The sequence below is a fragment of the Mastigoproctus giganteus genome, chromosome 6 (genome assembly GCF_048544385.1).
Source record: "Mastigoproctus giganteus isolate SK-2022 chromosome 6, ASM4854438v1, whole genome shotgun sequence".
Classification (NCBI taxonomy): domain Eukaryota; kingdom Metazoa; phylum Arthropoda; class Arachnida; order Uropygi; family Thelyphonidae; genus Mastigoproctus; species Mastigoproctus giganteus.
In genome coordinates, this window is record NC_143580.1 from 161,086,717 (window position 1) to 161,113,414 (window position 26,698).

The following is a 26,698-nucleotide window of genomic DNA, read 5'->3' on the forward strand; positions in this document are numbered from 1 at the left end:
TCCGTAGCCAGGTGGGAAGGAGCAGCAGTGCATAGCACACGCTTCTTGATTAGACCGGGGTTCGAGCCCGTCACCACCAAATATGGAGGATGCGGAAAGGTCAGGGAATGACCACCGCATATCCCGGAGCAATATGGCCTTAGTTGCTAATGCTCCTAAAAACCAAACAACAACAACAACAACAATTATAAGTAACAAACACCACAGAGCTTATTTTAATGCATAGCTTGTACACATTGAACTGTATTAATGGTAGCAAAAACACAATGTTAGTAATCTTTTTCACATAATGACTAAAAATTTCTCTTGATTAATGAATACCGACATGTTCTAAACTTGCATGGATACTTCAAACCCATTTAAAAGTTAAAACCAATGAGGTGTTACTGTATTGAATTTGGGTAGAACAGATATGTTAATCAATGCATTGCCTAAGTGCATATGTTATTTTGTACAATAATTAGTTAGTTTTATGTTCTATTGGTAAGAATATATATACTGTAGCATTTTAAAACTGAATGGATACAAACGACATATTAGCATTTTCAAAATTTTTATTTAAAAGAAAGATAACAACAAACTATCATACAAAAATACATATTTTAATGAAACAAGTGATATTTAGCCTTTCTTACTTAAAAAAAAAAATAAAATAAAATAAATAAACAAATAAAAACAAGTGTTTACATTCATCTGTTCCAGTTTAGTAATTAAACTTGAAATTTACCTTCAGCAAGTACTTAATATTAATCTGAGCTGTATCATATACAATATATCTGATAAAGAGTTAAGGAACGCTGAAAATGATAACAATAAAAAGCTCAGTGAAGATCCAATGTTATGTTATTATCAAGTTTTTTTATACTGTAGACCTGTTTCCTCAGTTCTTGAACAAATTGGGAGTGGGGAGAAAGAAAAAGAGAGAGAGAGAGACATTGTAACTGAGAGTAAACCTTAGAACGTGGTCAACCTGGATGGTGATACAATGCTGAGTTGGCTCAGTGTAACATAAGCATTGGGAAAACAAAAGTGAGAGTAAGAGTGCATTATGAGTATATTGGTAAATAGGATGGGCTACTAAATCACGTCTTACAATGGGAGATTTTAACTTTTTGGGTATTGACTAGAACTTGTGGATTTACTGGATGTTACTTTGTTATTTAGGAGCATTAGCAACTAAGGCCATACTGTTCCGGGGATATGCAGTGGCTATTCCCTGAACTTTCTGCATCCTCCGTAGTTAGTGGTCATGGGTTCGAACCCCAGTCTAATCAAGAAGCGTGTGCTACGCACTGCTGCTCCTGCCCACCTGGCTACGGAGGCACCGGTTTACTGGATGATTGTTTTCTAACTAGCATGTTACAGAGGCAACACTCTTGAATTAAACAAGATTTACAAAAATTCTGCACGATATTATTTAAAATGACTAAAAATTTCTCTTGATTAATGAATACCAACATTAAAATTAAAAATCTGCAGTTGGAAGAACCACTAGGTGGTAGTGTATTGATTTGGAAATTAAAGATGTAACTACTGTGAAGAGCAAAGAGGACTTTTGCTTTTGTAATAGTGACTACAGTGGTTTCAGGCAGTTTCTAGAAACTAAGAGATACTGTTTAAAGTTTAGACTCAAATGGAAGTCAGATGAACTAGTGAGACCCATGGCAGAGAAGAAAAATACATGGAATGTTTAAAAACTGTCAGGAGATAAGAGACACCCACAGCAGGTAAAACTATTCTACAGTCAAGTTGCAAAGTAGGTTTGGCAAGTTAAGGCAGATAATTAGAAGTCTCTGCCAAAGAATGCAAAGAAAAGTAGCAAAAACGTCTTTACTTATGCCAATACTAGTATGAAGGAGATGAATCACACTCGCCTACTAGATGTGAATGGTATAACTGTGGATGATCCTGCTCAGGTTGCTCACAAATTGAAAAGAGATTTTACACCAATGCAAACACATTAATGTTTTTTTTTAGGGGGTGAGGAGGAGGTAGATGTTTATAAAAGACTAACAGGGAACTAAATGATTTTGTGATAACTGAGAAGAAAGTGGAAGAGAAACTGTTGAATCTAAAAGTAAACAAGTAACCTAGTGCTGATGGGAGCTATCCAGTTATGAGGGAAGCAGCATAATTCTTTAATCTTTAGCCATAATTCTGAGAACATCTTTTAGGGGAGGTGCCTATGGAATGGATATGGTGCAAATGAATCCCCAAATTTGTGGAGGGTGACAAGAGTAATTACATTCCTAGGTCATTCTGTTCCAGGGAAAATAATAGGGTTAGTGGCTAAAAAATGTAATGTAGGACCATATAGACAAGAATGCAGGAATGATTGTTATACTGTACTACATGAAAGACAAATCAGAGCATAACTCTGCATAAAGGAATAGGTGAGTGGGAAAATATTGTGATTTTTCAATGGACACTGCTCTTCTTGGATTAATGTTATTATTGGAGCTGAGGTCAGAGTAGTCTTGATCAAGGGGGAATGCTATAACAAGATCAAGAAAAATTAGGCAGATGGGCTGGGAAATGTCAATTTAAGTTGACACATGCCAAATGCTAAGTATTGCGCATAGGTAGCAGTAATCCCAACCACTACACCCAGGCTAGGGGAGAATGAAAAGACCAGGTATAATTGTAGCATTCAGGCATGAAGTTCTCTAAGCAGTACAGACAGTGTGCTCGGACAGCTAATAGGGGTTTTGTGCAGGAATAATGAGATGATTAGGCTGCACCTAGTGTACAGGTCTAGAAGCCTCATTTTAGGAAGGAAGTAGAGCTGTTAGAATGGATTCAGAGAAAAGTAAAGTGATTATGGAGGGGAACAAGGGTAAGAAAGACTTCAGTTTTACAGATTGCACTGTCTGGAAACAAGGCACCTGTGAGGACACAGGATTGAAGCATTTTAAGGCTTTGACTGCTGATAATAAATCTTTTTAATTCTTTTCTTTTCTAAATCCTTTCTCTTGCTCAGACAACACACACACACACACACACACACACACACACACACACACACACACACACACACACACACACACACACACACACACACACACACACACACAAGGAGACAAATTTAAATTGAGGAAGAATGGTGATGGTTGCAGAATATAAGTGCTAAAATAAGCCTTCGGCCAGCAAGTACTCAATTGTTTGAACTGAGGAGTTCAAATAACTATAAGGAAGGGGTGGACAGATTATGGGGTAAGTTTTTTTTTTTTTTTTTTTTTTTGAGCTAATGCTGTTATAAGCCTGCTTTGTTGCATCATTTTATAATACTAATACTAAGCTAATACATCCAATTCTTCTAATAAAACACCAATTATTATTGTGTAGATGTGAAAGAGCTTTGATGACTAAGTTTTGTGCATTGTATCATCAATTTAAAAAAAAAAAAAAGGGAATGAACTTACTCTTTTAAATAAGAAATGGACCTGTACTATTTCCACCCCTGGCAATTTCAGTTGAACTTCAATTTTCAGATGCTCTACTACTACTACTTCTACCACCATTACTTGAAAGTTGGTAGATATCATTGTTTTTAGGCTCCCTGGACTCATTTCCAGATAGAATTAGCTATATAGGAGGCAGAGCATTACTCTGAATGTCTAAATCATTTTCAGATAACTGCTCCAATTTTGTTAGGTAGTCTTGAGCTTGTAAAGTGTAAGCCCACGATTTGACTTTGTTTAATAAATGAGACAGAATAACAAAAGGAAATTAGCACAACTTACTATATACCACATTTGCAATTAAAGTTAAGCACTTAAGCATGAATATGCTTAAGTGCTTAACCATGACAAATATCAACTAAAACAAAATCACTCAGAGAGTAAAAAATGCGAAGTGCAGTTACCAAGAATTTGTGTTCTCAGACAACACACAAGAGGAGGTAAACTGAAAAAGGATCGCTGCAGGAAAGACAATACAAAAATTTTCTTTCAGTCAGAGAGTAGTTGATTCTTAGAACAAACTTTTTTTGGTGTTGTGGAAGTGGGCAGTTTGATTATATTAAAGGGAAGAATAGTCAAATTATTAGAGGGGGGGATATATGAGATGGTTATTTTTTTTCCCTTGCAATGCACATTTTCTAACACTAATACCCAATATTCCTATATTTCAAGAGCACAACTTTAAAACCAGTGGTAGTATAGCATGGTCTGACTAATCCGTGGAAAATATTTATTATTAGCTGTTTTTTTTGTACCTTTTTATTGGAATCTTTAATCTTGTATGTGCTGCTGTTGGGACTGATTTATTGTTTACTTCATATAAACTGTGAAACTTCTCAGAGACCGTGATTTCATTAATGTTTTACTCCATTTTGGCTGACCATGTCCAGTTTGCCATGTAATGGAACACTTTCATCACATATCGTATTAGGGTTCATTATTACTGAATATTATAAAATATTAATGCTCACGGCATAATATTATGTGTTTAAAATACACTATAACATATCGGTGTAAATACACTATAATGAAAAACTACATAAGTGTAAAGACATTGATTTAATTGTATCTCATATTGTGACTACCGTCACAACGAGTTACCATGTATTGCACTACATTGAATAAGCAACACTTCACTAATACAAAAGACTATCGTTACTTATTCTCAGTGGGTGGGCAGGTACCCCGGTGTTGCAATCATGCTGACCTATTGTTTAGTTATTTCCACAATATGAGAGATGCCAAAAGGTCTGCAAGATAATACTTAAATAAAATATAAGTGCTCAAGGCATAATATGTTATGAGTTTAATATACAGTATAAAACATTGGTGTACATACACCATAGTGAACTCATAATGAAAACTACATAAGTAGTATAGAGGCATCGATTTAATTGCATCTCATATTGTGACTATCTTCACAATGAGTTACCATGTATTGCACTACCTCGAATAAGCAATGCTTCACTACCCAGACATTTTACATTATAAGTTCATTATGGTGTATTTACACTGAAATTTTATAGCGACATTAAACTCATAATAACATGTTATGAGTTTTATTATGAGTTTAATATTATAAAATATAAATGCTTTGAGCAGTGAATATTATAATGTATTATTATCATTGAGTCACAAATGACAGTAAGTTATTTATTAGTAAGTCGGTGCTATTATTGTCTGATTCATGCAGTGTACGCCACAAGAGCCTTGGGGGGGGAAAAAAAAAAGAAAAAAGATGAATAGTGTTACATTATTATTTCATGTTTACAACATTTATTATATATACAGGTAGAAATAAGAATAATTCATTATTTTTTCATTAAAAATAATAAATCATTTTTTATTATTATTGCACTGCTCATCCTAATAGAAGCAGTGCAAGAATCACTTTCACCTCTGCCTGCATGGCTACTGTTATTCTTTTAGTCTGTGAATCCCTCCCCAAGCTAGCAGTTTTCCGACCCACTGATGCCTTGATAGCATCAGCAAATATTCGTGCACCCTTTCCATTTAAGTGTATCCCAACCCTGTAGAAGCAATCTCTCCTGTTAACAAGCACAGAACATGCTGGAAAAAACTCTACCCCCATGAGCCTTGCACAGTCTCTCCAGTGCATCATATACTCCCTCCTATCGTGTCTGGGAAAGATTGAAGACACTTTCAAATTTAACCCTAACTTGCGACTATTTTTCAATGTTGACCTGTACTTGTTAAATAAACCCGCAAATCTCCTACACTTTAATGTCATTAGTGCGAATGTGTACAATATCACCTTTTGTGCTCTTAAAAGATACCTGCTCTACAACATCAACTTCAGCCCCTGGCACCCGTATCCTGGTCCTATCCCACCCATCCTTTTTGCACTATATATTTCCCGTTTCCCTGGCAATTGAGCCACTGATAATAACTAGCTCCTGTCGGACCAGTGCATTCTGCCCTGAAGAATGCTGTTGTGTTGCCTGGTGCACAATAGCTTAGACATTGAGTTGGGCAGCTGAGAGCTTGTGGGCCCCCCACATTTTAATTCCTTTGAGGGCATCTACCCGACTCTTCAAACTCTCATAGACGCCATATTGTGTGCCATCATGTATGTAATAATTTATTTATATATACAATCGAACTTCCCTATAACAAATTTGATAAATCCAGTGAAAAAATTCGTTATAGAGAAATTTCGTTTTTATTAGAAATTGTTATCTAATTAGAAAACGAATCTACATTTATTTTTAATGTATTTTATTTCAAAAACACTTATTTAAATTACGTTTACACAATTTTTACCGGTAAGTATTACAAATTTAAAAAAAAAAAAATCTAATTTTCATTTGCACAGTACAATTAAAAAAATGCCTGATTCTCAAAGAAAACCTCACATTTGTTCAGAGCATTAAAAACATTATCAGGAACATTTTCACAAAACTAGACCCATACGAACCATTTTAAAAGCGTGAATCATTTATTTGCAAGTTGTCTTTTCTACGGCTTTTCAGTGCCATCGTTAATTTCTTTGTGATCATGGTCGCATCTAACACTGTTCAGCAGTATTTCATCTTCATTTGGATGTTCTGTTGTAGTCAGATCTTGATCTACATAAACATAACTATCCAGTGTTATTTCATTTTCAATGTTTCCGGCGATTCTAATAATGTCCAAAAGTTTTTCAGTTGTGAAAGGGGCAGTTCATCTTGTTCGTCCAGTTGTTGCTTGACCTCTGTATTCAAAGTAAATCCTGCTTTCGAAAAACAATTTTGAATAGTGTATTCAGTGACATCGTTTGTCCAAACTTTTGCCAGTTCAGAGATGCAATCTCTAAGGTTAATTGTAACCTCTAAGTTTTCTATTTTCTGATAACGCATTGACAATTTTCATTATTATTCTCTTTCGATAATGAAATTTAAAATTTTTAATAATGCCTTGGTACATTGGCTAGAGTTTTGACATTACGTTTGGTGGTAAAAACACTTTTTTTGGCAGGATGTGCTGGACAGTTGTCAGTTACCAACACAATTTCCCTTTTTTCTTTTGTTATATGCTTGTCTAGTTTTAATATCCATTCTTCAAACATATCACTTGTGATCCATGCTTTTTTTATTAAAGGTGTAGTCAACTTCCAAAGATTTTGTGCCTCTAAAACATCTTGGGTTTTTTGATATTCCGATGACTAAAAGTCTTTAATTTTTCCTTTCCTGTCATATTTGCTCCAACTAGCACAGTGATTCTTTCTTTGCCTTCTGCCAAAACATTTATCATCCTTAAAGCAAGTGTTCTATTTGGTAAACATTTAAAGAAAAATAAACCCATTTCGTCAGCATTAAAAACATGCTTAGGTTCATATTCTTCCAAAATCTTCTTTAAGGTATTGTTCCTCTAACTGTTGCAATCTTCTTCGCTTACATTAACACTTGCTCCACAATTCTGTGGTGATTCTTAAATTTATCTAGCCACCCAGTGCTCGCATTAAATTCTGTATGTGCAAATTTCAGAGCTTGTTGCTTAATTATTGGACCCGATATTGGTATATTTTTTTCACGTATCATTTGCACCCATTATAGAACAGCTTTATCAACATCTTCGTATATATACACAACTTAATTCGCTTCTTGCCTGCTCCTCCCTTCAATTGCATTTAAAATTGATTCTTGATTTTTTAAAATCGTAGATAAACATAAATATGTTATATTTCTCCTCAATATCTTTTTTTCTTAAAACCCTGGTCAATATCATGAAGAATCTTTGCCTTATCAATAATACTTAAACACTTTCTCTTCGACATTGTTTCCGCAACTGTAAAAATTACTTGACTGCAGCTCTTGCCCACAGAGTTGTATTTTACTTCTCTTTGTTCTTGCTGATACATACACTGCAAACTTAGCGAATTGTTAGTACCGCCTACTCAACAGTATCATGTGACCTTCCCTATCAATCACTTTGAAGAAATATACGACTTTGTGAATTTCTTTTATTCTACTTTCATTGTATATACACGAAAGAAAATTTATGGTTAATGTATGCTGTACATTACTTGTTAGAAAAAATAAAATACAAGAGCATATAGCCTATGTGATTGATGACAAATTGTTCTAAAAGAACAAAATAAAAAAAAAAAATTAAAAAAAATTCATGAAAACAATCTACTGGGATTCCAGTTAGATGAGAATGGACCATATAATAATCGACAGGAAGGTCACATGGTACAGTTGAGGTGAGAAGCGAATGTCACTCAATTGGCGTTACTAAAAACCGACTATGGTAGCATTCTATGTATTGCCGCTGCAGCACACTAAAGGTTTACTGCAGCGAATTTCGTTTTCCCCTTAGCTAACACCAATTTACAAATGTACCCTATTTATTGTAAAGTTTATGACCAGTTTTAAGAAAACCCATTTGATTTTATAACTGTAACAAAAATGAAACAAAGACCCTCCTATGGGCGTCAATGGCCACAAGTGTTCACTAAAAGGATAATTAATTCCAGAAGCTAATGTGCAATTTCGGAGGGAAGGCCGTATATTTCAACGGCTGTTTTACCAGTAAATGCCTGAAAATTTTCAAAAATGTTTTTACTAATTTTTTTTAAAAATTTGTTATAGAGAGACCAACACTTCGCTACATGGGGTTATTTTACATGTAATTTTGTTTCAAGGTGCAATATTTTGCAAAAAAATTCATAATATAGAAGTTCGTAATAGAGAAGTTCCACCGTATGTATGTATTAATAAATTGTTTAAATGTTAGAAAATTTATTCATTCCCACTGTACTAGAACAGCTAACTTTCATCGTAAGTAATTACAGTACTCAAAAAGTATGAATCTTCTTCAGTTTTTTCCAAAACATTTTCACAAAGTTGGAGTCTCCTAATCCTTTGATCTTCATTTAAAATTATTGACACAATATTGGCACACTTTTCTCCTATATTTTCGGTTAAAATTTGTCTTTCTTTGTCTATATTGAATTTTAATGCTTTAATGATTCCTAATGCTTATCACGTCTAATTATGTCTAGTCCACATTTTCATCAATTTTCATGGATATCATACATTGGTCGTTCATTGTCTTCTGCATTCTGTCTTCCTTCTAAAAATCTCTTATGCCATTCAAGCATGTGAGCTCTTGACATAGTATCTTCCCCATAAACTTGACGTAACAGTTCATAACTTTCAGTGTTTTCTTTAGTTTTGGTAAAAATTTGAGGTTGATTCGTTGTTCAATTCTTTTGTATGTAATTTTTCCAGCAAATTTCAAAAACGTAAGATAATGAAAACCTGTCCCACCGCAAAGCGAACAAGTGTGTTGGAACGTGACTTGGTAGACAACTAGGGGGAAAGTTCAAGGTCAACTGCTCTGCCTTTGTATCTAGTGGCTGCACATGTAGCCTTGTTTTTAATAGCCACACATATAGCAAAAGGCATACACTTAAAACGACCATGAAACTATCCCTACAATGTTCTCAACTGCCACAAAAGAAATGAGGCACTGACAACTTGTTTTGATCATGCATATGAATTCCAAATAGGCTTTATATGCACTACATGACTTGGTGCTATTAATGATATTATGCTTTACTTGCTTTGGATCTATATAATAGCCACAAACACAGCAGAACAAGCTGAAGATAATTTAAGCCTTCCCTTGACACCCATAGTGTGAGGGAAAAAAAAAAAAAAATCTGTGATAGTAACAGCACTGAACAGGGCCATTACTAACATGGACGGGAATTCGTGTTTCCGGAAACCCAAGCAGCAGCTTTATATTCTTCAATCACATATTGTTTCCTTTCCTACAACTAAAATTTTTCCACACTCTGGGCTATTAGTGTATACAGGTCGACCCTCACTAATCCGGCAGCTTTGGGACCTGCAGAGTGCCGGATCATTGGTGGTTATAATAGCACATACAGTTTACCCAACAGCTAACCACCTCATTCTACCTCTAACTTGACTGTTAAGCTAGTTTAAGAAAAAAATTCCCCAGGAGCCAAAAAATATTTAGCAAATAATTTGATTAGTAATTCTAAAATAAATATTGTAATGTCAGTGTTGTTTTTTCGTCTTAAATATCAAAAAAAAGTTTGTTTTTTTTTTTGTGTCGTATACCATGTGGCCCAGCAGGTTACTATTTCTTGAGAAGCTGTGTCGGCCAGATACCTGACGCAATTATGGCATACATATGAAGGTCGTTTGTGATTAGTTTATTGCACGTGCTGCAATAAAACTAATCGTGATAAAATAAACTCTCAAACGTCGCAATGTTCGTCAGTATTGTTTGTGAAAAAAAGTTTGTTAGCGCACAGTATTATCCATCATATTGCGTTGTGTTTTTCCGCAAGTTTGTACAAGTGCTGAAAAAAAAAAAAAAAAAAAAAAATCTAAGAAGGAATGGCTAAAAGAAAAGAAACTGAGAAAATTTGCTGGAATTTACAACTAAGCAGTTAAACTTCTCACAGACACACCGCTGTCGAGTTTTTTCAGAAGTTCAACTTTATCTGTTATGGACAATGTACTGCATTTATGCTTTACACCACGAGAATTACTTCCTTTATGCATTAGAACCATGGCTGGGGTTAATTTGAGTAGGTTATAATAATAAATGCACAAAAACAAGAAGGAATAGCTTGCCAGTGTTTATGAGTTCGTGCCGACAGCTGATGCTGCAACCAACACCACCAAAACAGTAGTGGCAGGTCGGTGTGCCGACCAGGGAAATTTGAAATTACGTTTATGGAAATTATGTCCGCATTAGCGGTGGAACCAGATTACCGGTGGCTGGATTAGTGGTGGTCGACCTGTACTAGGCAGGAGTGTTTATTTCTATCCTATTTTCACCTCCTGTTAGCTAACAGCCAGACAATTATTGCCTGTAATCACAATACACCTGTACACAAATTATAAAAATACATATATACTTACAAGCTCTCTCTTAGCAGCCAGTTTCAAGATAAGCTAGTAGATTTATGCAAATACAGAAACCTCTCAAATAACTAATAGCATATACCAACATATATACACAAATATTACAGGCTTTTATATATCATAATATTGGTATGCACTTATTAATATATATATATATATAAATGTCACAAAAACATTATTAAAACCTTTACTACCAAAATAATGCATATGAAATAATCTTAGTGTTCAAAAAATGCTATGGGCAAGGGCACCATTCATCAAGTCTCCTCTAGATAATATATACAAAGGGTACTAGGAAAGTTTTGCAATACAGCTTTGTTTATTTAATTTTTTCAAAGTAATTTCCTCTACATTCAATACACCTCTCCATCCTCCGAAACCAATCTTTAAACCAGTTCTGCCAAGTTTCACTAGGGAGTAAAGCACACTCGTTGTCCCAAGCCCGTAGATGGTCCTCATCACTGGAAAACCGCCTCCCTTTTAGCTTCATTTTCACATGCGGGAACAGTGCAAAGTCGCAGGGAGCAAGGTCTGGACTGTAGGGAGGGTGCTCGAGAAGTTTCAGTCCTGTCGTGGTCAAATATTCGGTGCAGGCTTTGGCGCCGTGACCTGGAGCATTATTGTGATGGAGGTACCAGGTGTCCATTCTTGACTTTGGCCGCAGGTTCTTCATAGATCCAATGACTTTAGGCAGGCATTGTTCAGTATACCACTTAGCTGTGACTGTCTTCTGCGTGTCCAAAACAACACGTTCCACAATTCCACTTGATTTGAAAAATACAGCTATCATTTTCTTCTTTACAGATCGGGATTTTCTGACAATTACGGGTGTGTCGTCATCATCAAAGACCCAAACTTTGTTTTGAGCCTTGGTTGGCAGATCGTAATAGTACAGCCAAGTCTCGTCACCTGTCATGATGTTGTTCACATACCGAGATTGTCCCTTATCAAACTTTTTTAACATCTCCCGGCACCAAGTCACACGTCGTGTCATCTGCTCTTCAGTCAGTTGATGCGGCACCCAGAGAGAACAAAGTTTCTTCACGTGCAAATGATCTTGCAGAATCGAACGAATTGCTGGTGCATTTAGGCCCAAAGTATCCTCTATCTGTTGGTAGGTCACTCGCCTGTTTTCGTCAAGCATTTTCCTCACAGCAGTAACGTTTTCCTCCGTAACTGACGTTCGTGGCCTTCCCGGCCTCTCAGAATCCTCCAGAGTGAAATTTCCCCTTTGGAATTCTCTATACCACCTGAATATCGTTGTACGATGTGGACAATCATCATCTAGTGCAAGAGTCAGTTCTTCTAAGCACTGGTCTATGGTTAAACCACGCACGAAATTATACTGCAAAACTGTCCTTATCTCATTTCGTGACCACGATGCCATCGCAAGCACTTTACACTCTCACTACTAATGAATAACTGAGCCCATCGACTTGGCGCGGCAGCTACTATGCACGTATGAACATGTCTCAACATGCAGCAACAAGCAGCTTCCTGTGATTCATTGTTGCGTCATATTGCAAAACTTTCCTAGTACCCTTTGTATATATATATATAAAAAAAAAAGCTTTGTGATATTTAATGCTTACTATATGATAATTAAATTCTAAAATTCTAAATTCTCAAAAAAGTGCAATGTATGCATCAAGCAATAGGCCTTCCCCCCCCCGTTTTTTGTGAACTACTTTTTAAGATGCCTCGACATTACTTTAATTAGTAAGGGAAAAAAAAGAAGCCATAACTAGAAAGGATAATTACTAATGGCTGTTTAAATGGCAGTAATACTAAATTTAACATATTGTGGTTAATACACAACATATATTTAATCTTAAATTTATGTTGTATGTTTTAAGTACTGATTACCTTAAATTACTATTTAAAACATTAAAAGGTTTATATTTATGAATCCAACTGCTTAAGGATACTCATTGTACAGCAGAGAGGAATTTTTTACGCCGCTTTTAATTGGTATTCCAAAGGGAACTTCAACACCATCTGAAGTGACTACATTCATGGTAGAATCAGGAGCAGTTTTTCCTAGACCTATATATATATATCATATAAAAAGGTTAAACAGAGAACTAATATTCAATGATTAATGCATATTACTGTACTATACTTATAATATCGTAAAAGTTTTAGATATGGTTTACAACCATCACCAGTTGAGTACTGCACTTGTGTTAAAAGTGTATTTCAATGCCGACTCATTAGTGCTGGTTGTAAATACACAATGTTTCTGTAAATACAAACAATTTCTCAGATCATTGTGCTTTTCAGATGCAGCACACAAAGAATGTTTGGGCCTTCCTAAATATATATAACTTGACTAGAGTAGACAGTTGCATGAAAACATGTAGCCAGACAGTACCATATCATCTAGAAAGCTTGATTAGATGCTTTCTGGATTTTGGGTCCTTAGAACAAGAAATAAAAACACATGCAAAATAAATATGAATGTTGCATATTGTGATCACTTCAGGACCCAGTTAAAGTGATAACAATAACTGTTAGAATAAGATTGCCGCTGTTCAGTGTTATTTATTGATGCAGAGCAGAAATGTGTACATAAAAAGGAGGAAGTGAGCACAAAGAAAACAAGAATATCAAGCAAAAATAAAATTATTTAAATTTACTGATCAATATTTCTTCAAGAAAGTCATCAATAAAAATTAAATTGTCACAATGTTCCTGAAAATATAAACCATCAAAAACAAATACAGTAAATCCCCACTATTCGCGGGAGTTACGTTCCTGAGAAATTCCGCGAATACCGAAAACGTGAATACTGAGTTATAGCTCCCATAATAATAAAGGGGTTCCGTTCCAAAGTATGAAATATATAAGAAAAACTAGTCTAAAATTTTGTCTATGTATGTATTATATGTACCTTCATAACATGACTATGTACATAGTGAAATGCAAGCATATGGCATCGAAATGAAAATAAGAAACAATTTAATATTAAATGTAATATTTATTATAAATTTCAAACAAATCTTTTAAACTAGCGCCTTTGCTAGCTAAAAAACTTATCCCGCCAGTGCTATCACCAGTTTTCTCAAAGTGTTGATAAAGGAGTTTTGCCTTTTCACGAATGATGAGTGAACTTTAATGGAATTTTATTTTGAGTTTGGTCTTCTATCCACAGATTAAAGCCTTTTCCATTTTTTCTAATTTAACATCACGAGTTACAGAGCAAATTTTTGAAGCAATTAGTGCGTTTTCATGGACACTACGGCGGATTTTTTCTTCCAATTTCTTGATTGATTGTACCATTGACTCATTGATTTTATGTTTTGCCACTGAGGAGACACTTTCACCATTAGAAATTTTATCTAATAACTCAATTTTATTCGCTAATGTCACCTTCTTTGATCTTTTCACATTTCCCTTGTTATTCGTAGCCATATTTTTGTACGGGTTAGAAAGAACTTGTCCACAATAAAGTCCCTTTCTTCCATTAACACACTCAAAAAAGTCTGTTTTACACTGCAAAACGATAGATTTATCACTTTTGTAAGCATATCAAATTATAAATTTATTCAATTTATAAGCATATAAATTAAAAGCAAACGACGAAACCTTGCATGACAAGTGCATAACACATACTGAAAAAGGATTAGCGAGAAACATCCACGCTTGCGCTTTTGTCACCCCTCTCCCCCCACCGACTGAGTGCTGATTTGACCGGGAAAGATAATTCTAGCCACGCCCATGTTTTTTTATGGTGGGAAATGTTCACGGCACTTTAAAATTCACATTTTTTTTTTTTTTTTTTAGGTTTCATTTTATATTAAATCAGCGGCCGCGAATACCCGAAAAGCGGGGGTTTACTGTAATGAAAATATTAAAATCAAGAATTAAAAAAGGGTTAACAACTACATGAAATGTGCAAAGCAAAATCAGTAACTAGTCACACATGTTGGAGTCAAGAAGCAATCAGAATATTACATAATCACTTCCACTGCACATGCATAACCTACGAAAAGGCAAAAAAGCAATAACATAAATGAAAGTGTTGATTACACTAAAGAGCATTTTTTCTATGTATTCATATCTGTCTGATTGGGACTTAAGTTAGAATGGAATATGAAGTAATTCCTCCTGTTACTAATATTAAATTTTTAGGTTTACACCCCTGAATTCTAAACTTTTCTTCTTGGTCCACTGCACAAACTATATACTTCACTATCCTTGTCTCCCAGTTTATAAAATGTGTCCTTGTCCTCATCCAATACCTAAACAGCATTTGGTAATAATTTTCAATCTATATTCTACAGCTATTTCTCTATTCCTAATTAATTTGATATTTCATTTCAAATCTTGTCTTTGGCCTATCATGTCAGTTGAATATTTTCTTTTCAGGTGGTTAAATGTCAAGCTTTCACTTCCTGTTGTGTCATATCTAAGGAAGGTAAAGAGAGCATTATCAAATTGTAATAGGGTGCTTAATGATTTTATAATCACTGAGAGCAAAGTGGAGGAGAAATTATTGAAGTTAAACATAAGAAAGGCACCTGGAGTAGATAGGATCTATCCAGTTATATTAAAGGAGGCAGAAAAGCAACTAAGCAAACCTTTAGCCATAATTATGAGAGCATCCTTGGACTCAGGGGAAGTCCCCATGGACTGGAGATGTGCAAATGTATCCACAATTCACAAAGGGGATTGAAGGGTGACATGAGTAATTACAGACCAGTCAGTTTAACTTCTGTTCCAGGTAAAATAATGGAATCACTGGTTAAAGATGCATTGCAGGATCATCTAGACAAAACTGTAGCAATAATTCAGACACAGCATGGGTTTGTTAAGGGACAGTCTTGTCTGACAAATTTTATTGGACACTATGATGTAGTTACAAAGGAACTGGATGCAAAAAATAATTTTGATATCATATACTTGGATTTCAGGAAGGTTTTGACACTATTGAGCTTAGAAGCCTACTTACAAATTGGAGTAGAATGATATTAAGGGTAAGTTGCTACGGATAAAAGGATGGTTGAGTGGGAGAAGACAGAGGGTCGTAATCAATGGGTGCTGCTCTTCGTGGACTAATGTTATTAGTGGCGTCCCATAGGGTTTGGTGTTGGGTCCACTGTTGTTTTGTATATTTATCAATGATATTGATGAAGTATATCAAGCTTAGTGTCGAAGTTTGCAGATGATACAAAGGTTGGCAGAGTTGTTAATGACAATAATGGCAGTGTGCTACTGCAACAGGATCTAGAAAATTTGGGCAGAAGGGCTGAGAAGTGGCAACTGAAGTTTAACATTGACAAATGCAAATTACTGCATATGGGTAGAAGCAACCCCTGAGGAGCATACCAACTGTGTGGTATGCTCCTCTACTACTTAGTGTGGTAGAAATGAATTGTGTAGTCAGATATGAAGTTTTCTGAGCAATTCAGACAGGCTGCAAGAGCAGGTCATGTGGTTTTGTCAATGATATACAGGAATTTTGCTAGCAGGGAAAAGGAGGTGATTATCCCTTTGTATAAGGCAATGGTCAGGCCACACTTTGAGTACTGCGTACAGGTCTGGAGGTCTCATTTTAGGAAGGATGCAGATTTGCTTGAGATGGGCAACAAGATTGGTGAGGGGAATGAAGGAATCCTCTTACCAATACAGGTTAATTTCTGCAAATTGCAGCGGCTGGAGATAAGGCACCAGCAAGGTGATCTGATCGAGGTGTAGAAGGCTTTGAGTGGGTTGAGCATGCTGAATTCTGATGGGATTCTTCTACTTGCTCAGATTATGAACCTAAGAGGGCATAAATTCAAATTGAGGAAAGATAGTTGTAGAACAGATATGTGGAAATTTGCCTTTAGCCAGCGGGTGGTTAATTACTGGAACAAACTTCCATCTGTTGTTGCAGAAGTTGATAGCTTAAATAAATTCATGGAAGAACTGGACAAACTTTTAGAGGGAGTGGATGTGTGAATTTTTTATTTATTTTTTGGCTGATGCTACATAAGCTGATACGCTTGCTTTCTTGCATCACATGCCACTATTACCATTCATGTGGGCACTAATGATATCACACATATACGACCTGACCATTTGTTGGATAAATATAAATATATTAGAAGTAAAGAGAGCATTATTATTTGTGTGTGAGTACTAATGATGTTAAACATACATGACCTAATCATTTGTTGGATAAATATAGGACCATGCTGGAATAATGCTGCAAGTTAGGTCAGAATGTGTATTGCCTGAAATTCTGCCCAGATGTCATAGGAGGGATTATATGCTGAAAGCCTTGTGGATTAACTCAAGACTTCAGGGAATCTGCAAGGCTCTTGTGGGGGGGGGGGGGTGATCTGCAAGGTAGGACTATTTTGTAGAGATGGTATTCATTTGAACAAAGGTGTGCCATGATTTTTGCCTATGTCATTAAGGATACCCTAAGGGTTCAGGAAACTGCCAGTTAGGAAGGGTAATATAGATCCACATTTATCTGATGATATGGGTCAGAGTAATGATTACACTCACCTCAAGATTTCTTGTTTGTTGCTGAAACAGAAAATGTTGGCAAGATGTTTTGAGGTAGCAACAATTCAAATGAGTGAGAAGATAAAGCTAAGGCAGCGGTTCCCAACCGATGGTTTGCAAAAGTGTTCTAGTGGATTCGCAGTACAAACTATTTTGTACTTTTGTAAATTACAAAATAGTTTAATATTAATTTAAGCAGTTAGGTTCAAAATTTGTATTTAACTAAGGTTTGGGTTTGCACCTTTACATAGTGAGCATGCATGACAGGATGTTAGTGGGTGGGAGGGGGGATTGGGTGCAAACATGCCAATATGTATCACAACATTCAGTCATGTGTCAGACAAACTCTGGTAAACATTGTTAGTCACTGTGCTGCACCATTGTGTTGGATATGAACGCTATACAGTAGTATTAAATTGTTGTTAACGTGAAATTACAGTATTTTTAAACTTTAAAAATCATTATGGACCAAATCATTGGTTGAAGACTGGAAGCATGAACAATGATGTTGAAATACAATCTAGCATTAATGAGTAGCATGAAAATCAAAATCATCCTTCAATTCATTCCAAGATGATCTTCCAAAAACCCATAAAATCTATTCAGCTTGATATTCAAAATATTGGCAATATAGTAAATAGAGGAAATACAGTGAAGATTACATTAAATTTGGTTTTCCACTTTGGAGATAAGGACTATTCATGCCTGCAATGTGTCATTTGCGGAGAAGTGTTCCCAATAGTAGTTTAAAACCTTCCCTCTTGCCTTGTCATTTAGAAACAAAACACAAAAACTATGCAGAAAAACCAGTTGATTTTTTAAAGTGGAAATCACAAAAAATCAAAACATCTAATATTCATTCATATATATCACTTGGAAATCAAGACAGTGAAATAGCATTTGAGGCATCATACTTAGTAAGCTATGAAATAGCAAAAGCTGGGGAAGGTCCCATTATTACAGAAAATTCGATTTTTCCATGTGCAAAAGCCATTGTCAGGTGCATGTTTGGTGATGATTTCGCAAACAAATTGGATATAATACCCTTTTACAATAATACAGTGATTTGCCAAATACATGTCCGAAGATGTTGAATCCGTTATTGTAGAAAGGGTGAAAAAAAGTTCATTTTATGCTTTGCAATTAGATGAGACCATGGATGTTTCCAATCTAGCCATTTTAACTGTATTTGCACACTACTCAAATGAAGGCAAAGTGGAGGATGCCGATTTGCCATCCTTTAACAGAGCATACAATAGGTGAAGACATTTTTAATTTAATGAACTGGTATTTTGAAGAAAAACAAATTGATTGGTCTTTGTGTTGTGGAATTTGTACAGATGGAGCAAAATGAATGACAGGAAAATTTCTGAGCCTTTTCACCCACATCTAAAATATATGTGCCATTTATCTTGTGGACACATTGCAGCATTCATAGACAAGCTCTAGCATCGAGATTAATGTCTCAACGACTTAAAAAAGTATATTTGACGATGCTGTCAAAATACTTACCTTTATAAAATTGAGACCAACGAATTCCAGACTATTCACTTCTGTATGTAAAGAAATGGGCAGTGAGCATGTAACCCTTTTAACACGCACACACACGGATATCACCTAGAAAAGTAATTACATGTTTATTTGAATTAAGATGAGAATTAATTCTTGTCTTAATTCAAATGCCACTATTACCACTGTTAGTGATATATAGGAATTTTGCTGTCAGGTATAAGGAGGTGATTATCCTATTGTATAAGGCAGTGGTTAGGCTGTATCTTCAGTTTGCATACATGCTAGAAAAAATGTGGAACTTTTGGCATAAGCGCAAAGAACGGCAATAGGATTAGCCAGGAATGCAAAAGGATATGCTTAACTTATTTCTGCAAAGCTTTAGTTATGCAAGTTGTACTTTCTGGAAACAAGGCACCTGCAAAGGAGACATGACTGAAATTTAAGGCTTTAAATGAATAAGTAAACTAAATGCTGTTGGTATCCTTGCTCTTGTCTGGATGATATATGTAAGGGGACAAAAAATGTAAAACGAAAATGATGGTTGCTGGACAGATGTGCTATAACCTGCTTTCAGCCATTTGCCATTGCAAAAAGTCAGTAGTTCGAATAAAGTTAAGGAATGATTACACAAATTGTTAGAAGGGGATGGACAGATGATGTGGTAGGTTTTTTTTTCCTAATGTGTAGAAAAAAAAAAAGCTTCCTTTTCCTTGCATCACTTGCCACTACTAATAGTAAAACTAAAGTGAATAAATATTTTGCATCTATTCACATGTGTGAAGAAGTTTCTAAAAATAAGGATACCATTAGTCCATCTAATACTGATTGCTATTGATAATTAAATGCTTTTGGGATAACTGAAAAGAAGCTAGAAGAGAAATTGTTGTGGCTAAAAGTAAACAAGGCAATTGGGGCTGATGGCATCCATCTAAATATATAAAAAGAAGCAGAAACTGAGGTAATCAAACATTTAGCTGAAATAGTGAGTCCCCAATAAATGGAGATGTAAAAAGAATCCCCCATTTAGAAAGGTGGTTGAATGGGTGAAATGAGTAATTATATAACTCCTGAAGTAAGTACAGCCACTCCCTAATTAACGTAAAGGTTGTGTTCCATGGAACTCTACGTAAGTCGGAATTTGCCCCATGCTTGCGCAGTACTCGCAACTGTGCTCACTGAATTGATTGAATCAAAAAAGAAATGTTCGATGAACATGTGAATAGAATTATTTATTGTATTTATTTAATTTTTTTTATCTCATGAACAGGAAAAGTCACAAAAGAATGCAAAAAATTTCAAAATTACAAAAAAAGAGGAGAAAGACATAACATCAGTAAGTTTTACCTCTCGAGCATCATTGCCAGAATCGATGTCTTCAGCTGCTCAACCTTATGAAAGAACATATTAATGGATGACTGGACAGTAGCTTTTTTCTTTTCATCATAGATTTCTTTGTAGCAAGCAAGCATATTATTCACCTCTCTGTTAACTTTTAAGAATCCTTTGCTGTCAGGATCCATCTTCTCAAACCTTGCCATTGCCGATGCAATTTCATGAAATGCCAATGCCATCTCTCTGGTGAGGAAGCATCTTGGCTCCTCATTTGGTTCATCTTGAGCTTCCTCGGCATTTTCTTCTTTCACTATCGCTGCCTGTAAGTCAATAAGTTCTTTGTTATTCATTAGATAATTCCTTCTCTTCTTCCCCTATTAACTCCTCCACGTATTTGGCAACAACCTCCAACTGAGTAGCTCTGCAACCTTTACAATCTTATCTGTAACCTTTTCATATGATTTGTCTTTTTCAAACCCTTTGAAGCCTTTTATGTGCCGTGGGCATATTTTCTTTCATGCTCCATTTTAAACAACTTTTTAGTAATTTCCGCCCAGGCCTTATTAATGTTTAAGATGGCGTGGTAAATATTGTAAGATTTACAAAAGTCTCTTAACGTAAAATTTTTCTCATTGTCTACTGCAGACAATGCCTGAGCAAATGTTGAGTGTAAATTGTATGCTTGATATCCTTGCTCTTGACTTATCATTATATCACACTGAAGGCACACATAACACCCTGATCAATAGGTTGGATTGGTGAAGTCATGTTTGGAAGAAGAAATATGACTCTCACGTTCGAATTGAAATCATCTAGATGCATAGGATGTCCAGGAGCATTATCTAATAGAAGCAAAACCTTGAAAGGAACATAGTTGTCTTTACAATATTTTTCAACCTCGGGAATGAAGCAGCATTTAAACCAATCCTCAAAGAGAGATATTGTTATCCATGCTCTCTGGTTCGATCGGAAATGCATGGGTAGGATGGCTTTATTGATGCCCTTAAATGCACGATGATTTCCAGAATGGTACACAAGCAGTGGTATTAACCTGTAATCTCCCACTGCATTAGTCCCAAGCATGGCTCTATCTTTTGAAGCCTTGAAACCTGGCATAGTCTTTTCCTCTTTGGCAATGTATGTTTGATCCGGCATTTTTTTTCCAATACAGAGCAGTCTCGTCAAAGTTAAAAATTTGCTACGTTGAATAGCCACCTTCATCAATAATTTTTTCCAAAAAATCCATAAATACTTCTTGCTTTTGCTTGAATGGCCATTGAACTTAGAGGCACTTACTTTTGAATCTGGTTTTCCACCCATATTATTAATAGCTTTCCATCTTCGATGTATACACCTGAACACTGTTTTGTGATCACTGCTGATCTTAAGTGCATTGATACTTTGACATGTTCTTTTATACACACACTGTCCTTTAAAATAGTATTCACCGTTGAAGCAGCTAGACCTAATACCCTTGCAATAGATGACAAACTTTGTCCTGTCCTATTTCTTAATCATTTTCATCTTCATTTCTAAAACAATTTTGTTTCATTTCCTGGCACTGCCAGCACTTGCACTTTCTGCTGGTCCCTTTCTCTTCATCATTGTAATACATAAACAGGAATGAAGAGAAGTTTCCGAAACTTTGTTTTTTATGTAATTGAAGCTTTCAGTGAAGGAGAACTCATTTCAACGTAATACTGTAACCTACAAACCCACAGAATTCCAGTTATCGGGATTATCACAAATGCAATAAGATTGAGTTTACTACCCATTTATAATAGACTGCGCTAACAGAAAATCCCAATAAACGGTAAAGTGTAAATTGCTTTTATCATTTTTTGGTCGTGACCTCCAGAAACATGTTTTAGAAAAATATCACAAAGGCATTCACAAAATTGATTCTTATAACGGGAACATATGATAATGATGAAAGTGTAGTGCAATTTCCATTATAAATAATGACCTTTTATTACCTTTTAAATAGCTTAGTAATATAGCGAAATTTTCAACTTCCAAGGATTTGGAACGAATTACAAGAAGAGGGAAAAACACACACACACACACACACACACACACACACACACACACACACACACACACACACACACACACACACACACACACACACACACTATTATTGGGTTCACATTATGATATTTTCATAATACCTCCATTTATCCCGACAGATGCAAAATACGTTTCCATATTTTTTTCAGTTTGCACTGGCTGGCAAAAACTTATAAAGGGTATCACAGCAGATTTAATGCAAAGAATACTTTTAAAATAATTTACTTAAATTTCAGTAAAGCTTTTGATTAAAGTCCCACATGAACAGCTATATTGGACAAAGGATGGCTAAGCAGCAGGAGACAGATTAGTTGTTAATCCACTGGGTAAGGTACTAGGCTCTTTACTGCTTTTAATTTTTATTAGTGACTGATTACATATTTCAAGCTTAACGTCTGCATTTGCTGATGATATAATGGTGCAGGATGGACATTAATCAGGGTATGCCACACCAAGGAGATTAAACTATCCACATCAACTGAAAAATAAATATAAAGACAAGGCTAATAAATATGATTTTTTGCATTTCAGCAGCAGTAATCCCTGATAATGCCATTTGGGTATCATCAAACTCAAGTTAGTCAAATACTGCCTATTCCCAAAAACTTGGGAATAACTGTATAATCCAACATGAAGTTTTCTGACTTCTAGTACAGCACATGGAGTTTAGTCAGTGGTATATGGGAATTGTGTGAGCAGTGGTGAATTCCATTATATAAACCAATGGTTGGGCTATATGTCAAATATTGCAAGGTTTGGAAACCTAATTTCAGGAAGAGCCCAGATCTGTTGAAAATGGAGATGAGAATAACAACAAGATTAGTTAACTGCAAAAAAAAGAGTACTGTTATGAAAAAATCTTGAGTTCTATTTGTGAGGTCTGGAAACCAGGCATTCATGTGAGGTGTTTGTCTTCAAAGGACTGGGTAAACTAAATGCTGATTTCATGTTTATTCTCTTCCTGTATGACACATGCACACAACTGGGCAGAAGGGGATAAAGTTAAAGGGTGGTTGCAGAGTAATAAATTTTTAGAATCAACTTCCGCACTGATGCTAAAAACTTGTATCTTACACGACCTCACCAATATTAAAACAAAACTGCCGTAGACTAGAAGGATATTTACAGCACACAACAAGATTGGATGTTTTAAGCAATGCCCTCCACTGGTACTAAAAAAAAAAAAAAAAACAGTAGAAAAGTGAAAATGATGCCATAATACTTTTTATTGATTTTAAAAAATTATAGACATATGGAATCTGATCATTAGAAAAGTGACTCGACATTGCCAACGAATATGCAATGATGTTTCTGGATATTTCACTGTTAGGAGTTTAGATAAAGTTCTAAAAGTAAGGGACATGTAATACAATTTTACTGGGTGCATGCACGCACGCATACGCACACACACACACACACAGAGAGAGAGAGAGAGAGAGAGAGAGAGAGAGAGAGAGAGAGAGAGAGATTAGTTCTAAAATTTAATCAACAGTAATACTTACCTTTAGTGCTATGCATATCTGAAGGTAACTGAGTTATATAAGAAGCTTCTGTCTTTTCTAACCTATAAGAAAATATGAAACCTCAGTTACAGGATTAATTTAGATTTTAAGAATTTTCTATTTTGCAATAACTTCTGAATGACTATTAAAACTTTCAGTGACATGGTAAAGTGATATTAACAATTTAGGCTGACTTGTGGGAAAATGGAGTAATTTACAAAGAGCATAAGCCCAAGCTCTCACTGAAGGAACAGTATTGCTCCTTGGCAGTAAAGACAGAAAAACAAAGCAGAATAGCCATATTTTCTCATCCATATTGCAGAGAAATCAATTTGTTGTAGATGGAAGGCCTTCGCTTTATTTAAAACCATGCTTACAGCTTCTGTCCTCTGAACTTCCTTGCAGGCAAGCACATCAATTTCATCTGTATTGCCATAATTTTCTGTTTCATCTTCTTAACTGTAAACTTAACTTGTTCATAACTGTACAACTATTTCAGCACCAGTAAAACACAATCCATCAATTTCAATATCACAATCAACATTAATAAAATTACCAAATCAAACTACTTCATTCATTTATTTATTTTCATAAATACAGCATTTCAGCTATCAGCTGGAACATTTAGATCCTCTTCACCCCCCCCCACCATAACAGAATTTATAGAAACCAGCTAATCTGAAACAACTTGCAACTGTGTTTCTGCAATGAACTGATTACAAGAACATTTTCATTCTCTACGTCCTTGGATTCACTATTTTATGATTTGACAGCCATTGTCATCTTTCTCTCTCCTCTTTTCCATGGTCCAAGGGTTAAAGCCCGGATGAGGATTTGGAAGTAGGAATTCACTATTCGATATACAGCAGATGGAAGGTTACATACAATTTTCAAGATATTCTAATGCCCACGGGCATAGTTTTTCCATTCCTGTTCTTTTCATAACACCATACAAAAGGAGAGTTAAACATTCTTTTCTAAGCTTACTGCCATGAAATGAACTGAACTGCCTTTCAAAACAAAAACCCATTCTGCCTACCCTGAAGACATCATTAGGGGTATAATTTCTTAGAATTTCAGAAAAATTTTTGCACCATTTTTTATAGATCTCATCATTAACATTTGAGCTTTCCCTACAAAAATAGCTAAGCTAGTAAAATTTATCATGAATTTTTTTGGAAATTTACATACAAAATTAATCAATCACAATTAACCTCTTCAGCAAATTATTCATCTTTTTAATGAATGGGTCCCACTGAAAGGAATGTGTGTTTCCCCCCCCCCCCCTTCGCCCAATACTTAATGCAAAGGGATTGCATACATTTTGCCTGTTTTACATTGCATCTTTATTTTCTAGATAGATAAGTTCATCAGCATATTCAAAGGAATCATAAATTCAGCAGCAATTACAGACTTCTTCGGATCACTCTTTTCTACAGCTTTAAATGACTAATTTTTTTGCAACTGCCGCCATGATTAGCTCCCTCTTTGGTGCCATCCTGAACAGTGCTGAAACTTTTAGCAAAATGTACATAAAATCCAAACTAAAACAATCTAAAAAAAAAAAAAAAAAATTGTGTTGGTTATTCCTAGTACAAGAGCTGCTTAGGCCATATTGCACCTATCAGTGATATGGAGGTTACGCATGGTGTTCTATCTTGATTTTTTTCTTATAATATTCACAAGTATATATACATGTGTGGGTGAATATCACCAGTGGATCGACACTGCCAGAATCCATACTGGCAATCACTGATCAGATGGAAGATTTCTAGATAGTTTAGGAGTTGGTGGTTAATTCATTTCTCCAACTACCACCCTTTTGAGGAACTGAATATGAACAAATTTCCAAGGGAAAACACATCAGTTGAATAAGAAAGTGTAACAAAGCGAGGGAGAAATTTCATCAGGACTCGATGGTTTTTTGGCATCAAGACTGTTCAAAATTCTTCAAACATCCTTTTGATGGAAGACTAAAGTTGTACTCACGGAAAGTCCAAGTATGTCACCAATTCACAAAGGGGGATCAAAGCACGACACGAGTAATTCAGACCAGTTATTTTAACTTCTTTTCCCGGGGAAAATAATGGAGTCATTGGTTAAAGATGCACTGAAGGATCAGCTAGACAAGACTGCAGTAATAATTCAGACATAGCATGGGTTTGTTAAGGGAAAGCCTTGTCTGACAAATTTGATTGAATACTATGATGTAGTTACAAAGGGAACTGTATGCAAAAAATAATTTTGATATCATATATTTGGATTTCAGGAAAGCTTTTTACTTCTTTTTACTTTTTACTTCAAAAGGGACTATAAAAAGTTTTAGACTTGCACATGGAAGCAGTATGGTATTAAGGGTAAGTTGCTAAAATGGAGGATAAACAGGTGGTTGAATGAAAGAAGACAGAGAGTGGTAATCAATGGACGCTACTCTTTATGGACTAATATAAATAGTGGAGTCCCCCAGGGTTCGGTGTTGGGCCCACTGTTGTTTTGTATATCTATCAGTGATATTGATGAAGGTATATCAAGCTTAATGTTGAAGTTTACAGATGATACAAAGGTCGGCAGGGCTGTAACGATTATGTGCTACTGCAACAGGATCTAGAAAATTTGGGCAGATGGGCTGAGAAGTGGCAACTGAAGTTTAACTTTGGCAAATGCAAAGTACTGCAACAGTGTGGTACCACACAGTTGCAGTACTTTCCCTTTGCAGAATGTACCAACTGTGTGGTACTACACTTAGGGTGCAAGAAAATTAAAAAGATCTGGGAGTAATTGTGCAGTTAGACATGAAGTTTTCTGAGCAATGCAGACAGGCTGCCAACAGGAATTTTGCTAGTAGGGAAAAGAAGGTTTGGTTCGGTTTGGATTTTATTGGCGCATTAGCAACTAAGGCTATAATGCG

At 35.5% G+C, this 26,698-nt stretch overlaps 1 protein-coding gene across 1 annotated transcript in view; it reads right to left on the bottom strand.

Annotated features, from left to right (window-relative positions):
- Positions 1-703: 703 nt before the first annotated feature.
- Parp1 (Poly-(ADP-ribose) polymerase) overlaps positions 704-26,698 on the bottom strand; it is a 411,082-nt gene continuing 385,087 nt past the window's right edge. The window contains exons 23-25 of the mRNA XM_090376325.1: positions 23,791-23,852; positions 12,802-12,919; positions 704-776 (exon numbers count right to left, since the gene is read on the bottom strand). Coding sequence (XP_090232451.1) covers positions 704-776; positions 12,802-12,919; positions 23,791-23,852 — 253 coding nt within the window. The remainder of the gene's footprint in view (positions 777-12,801; positions 12,920-23,790; positions 23,853-26,698) is intronic.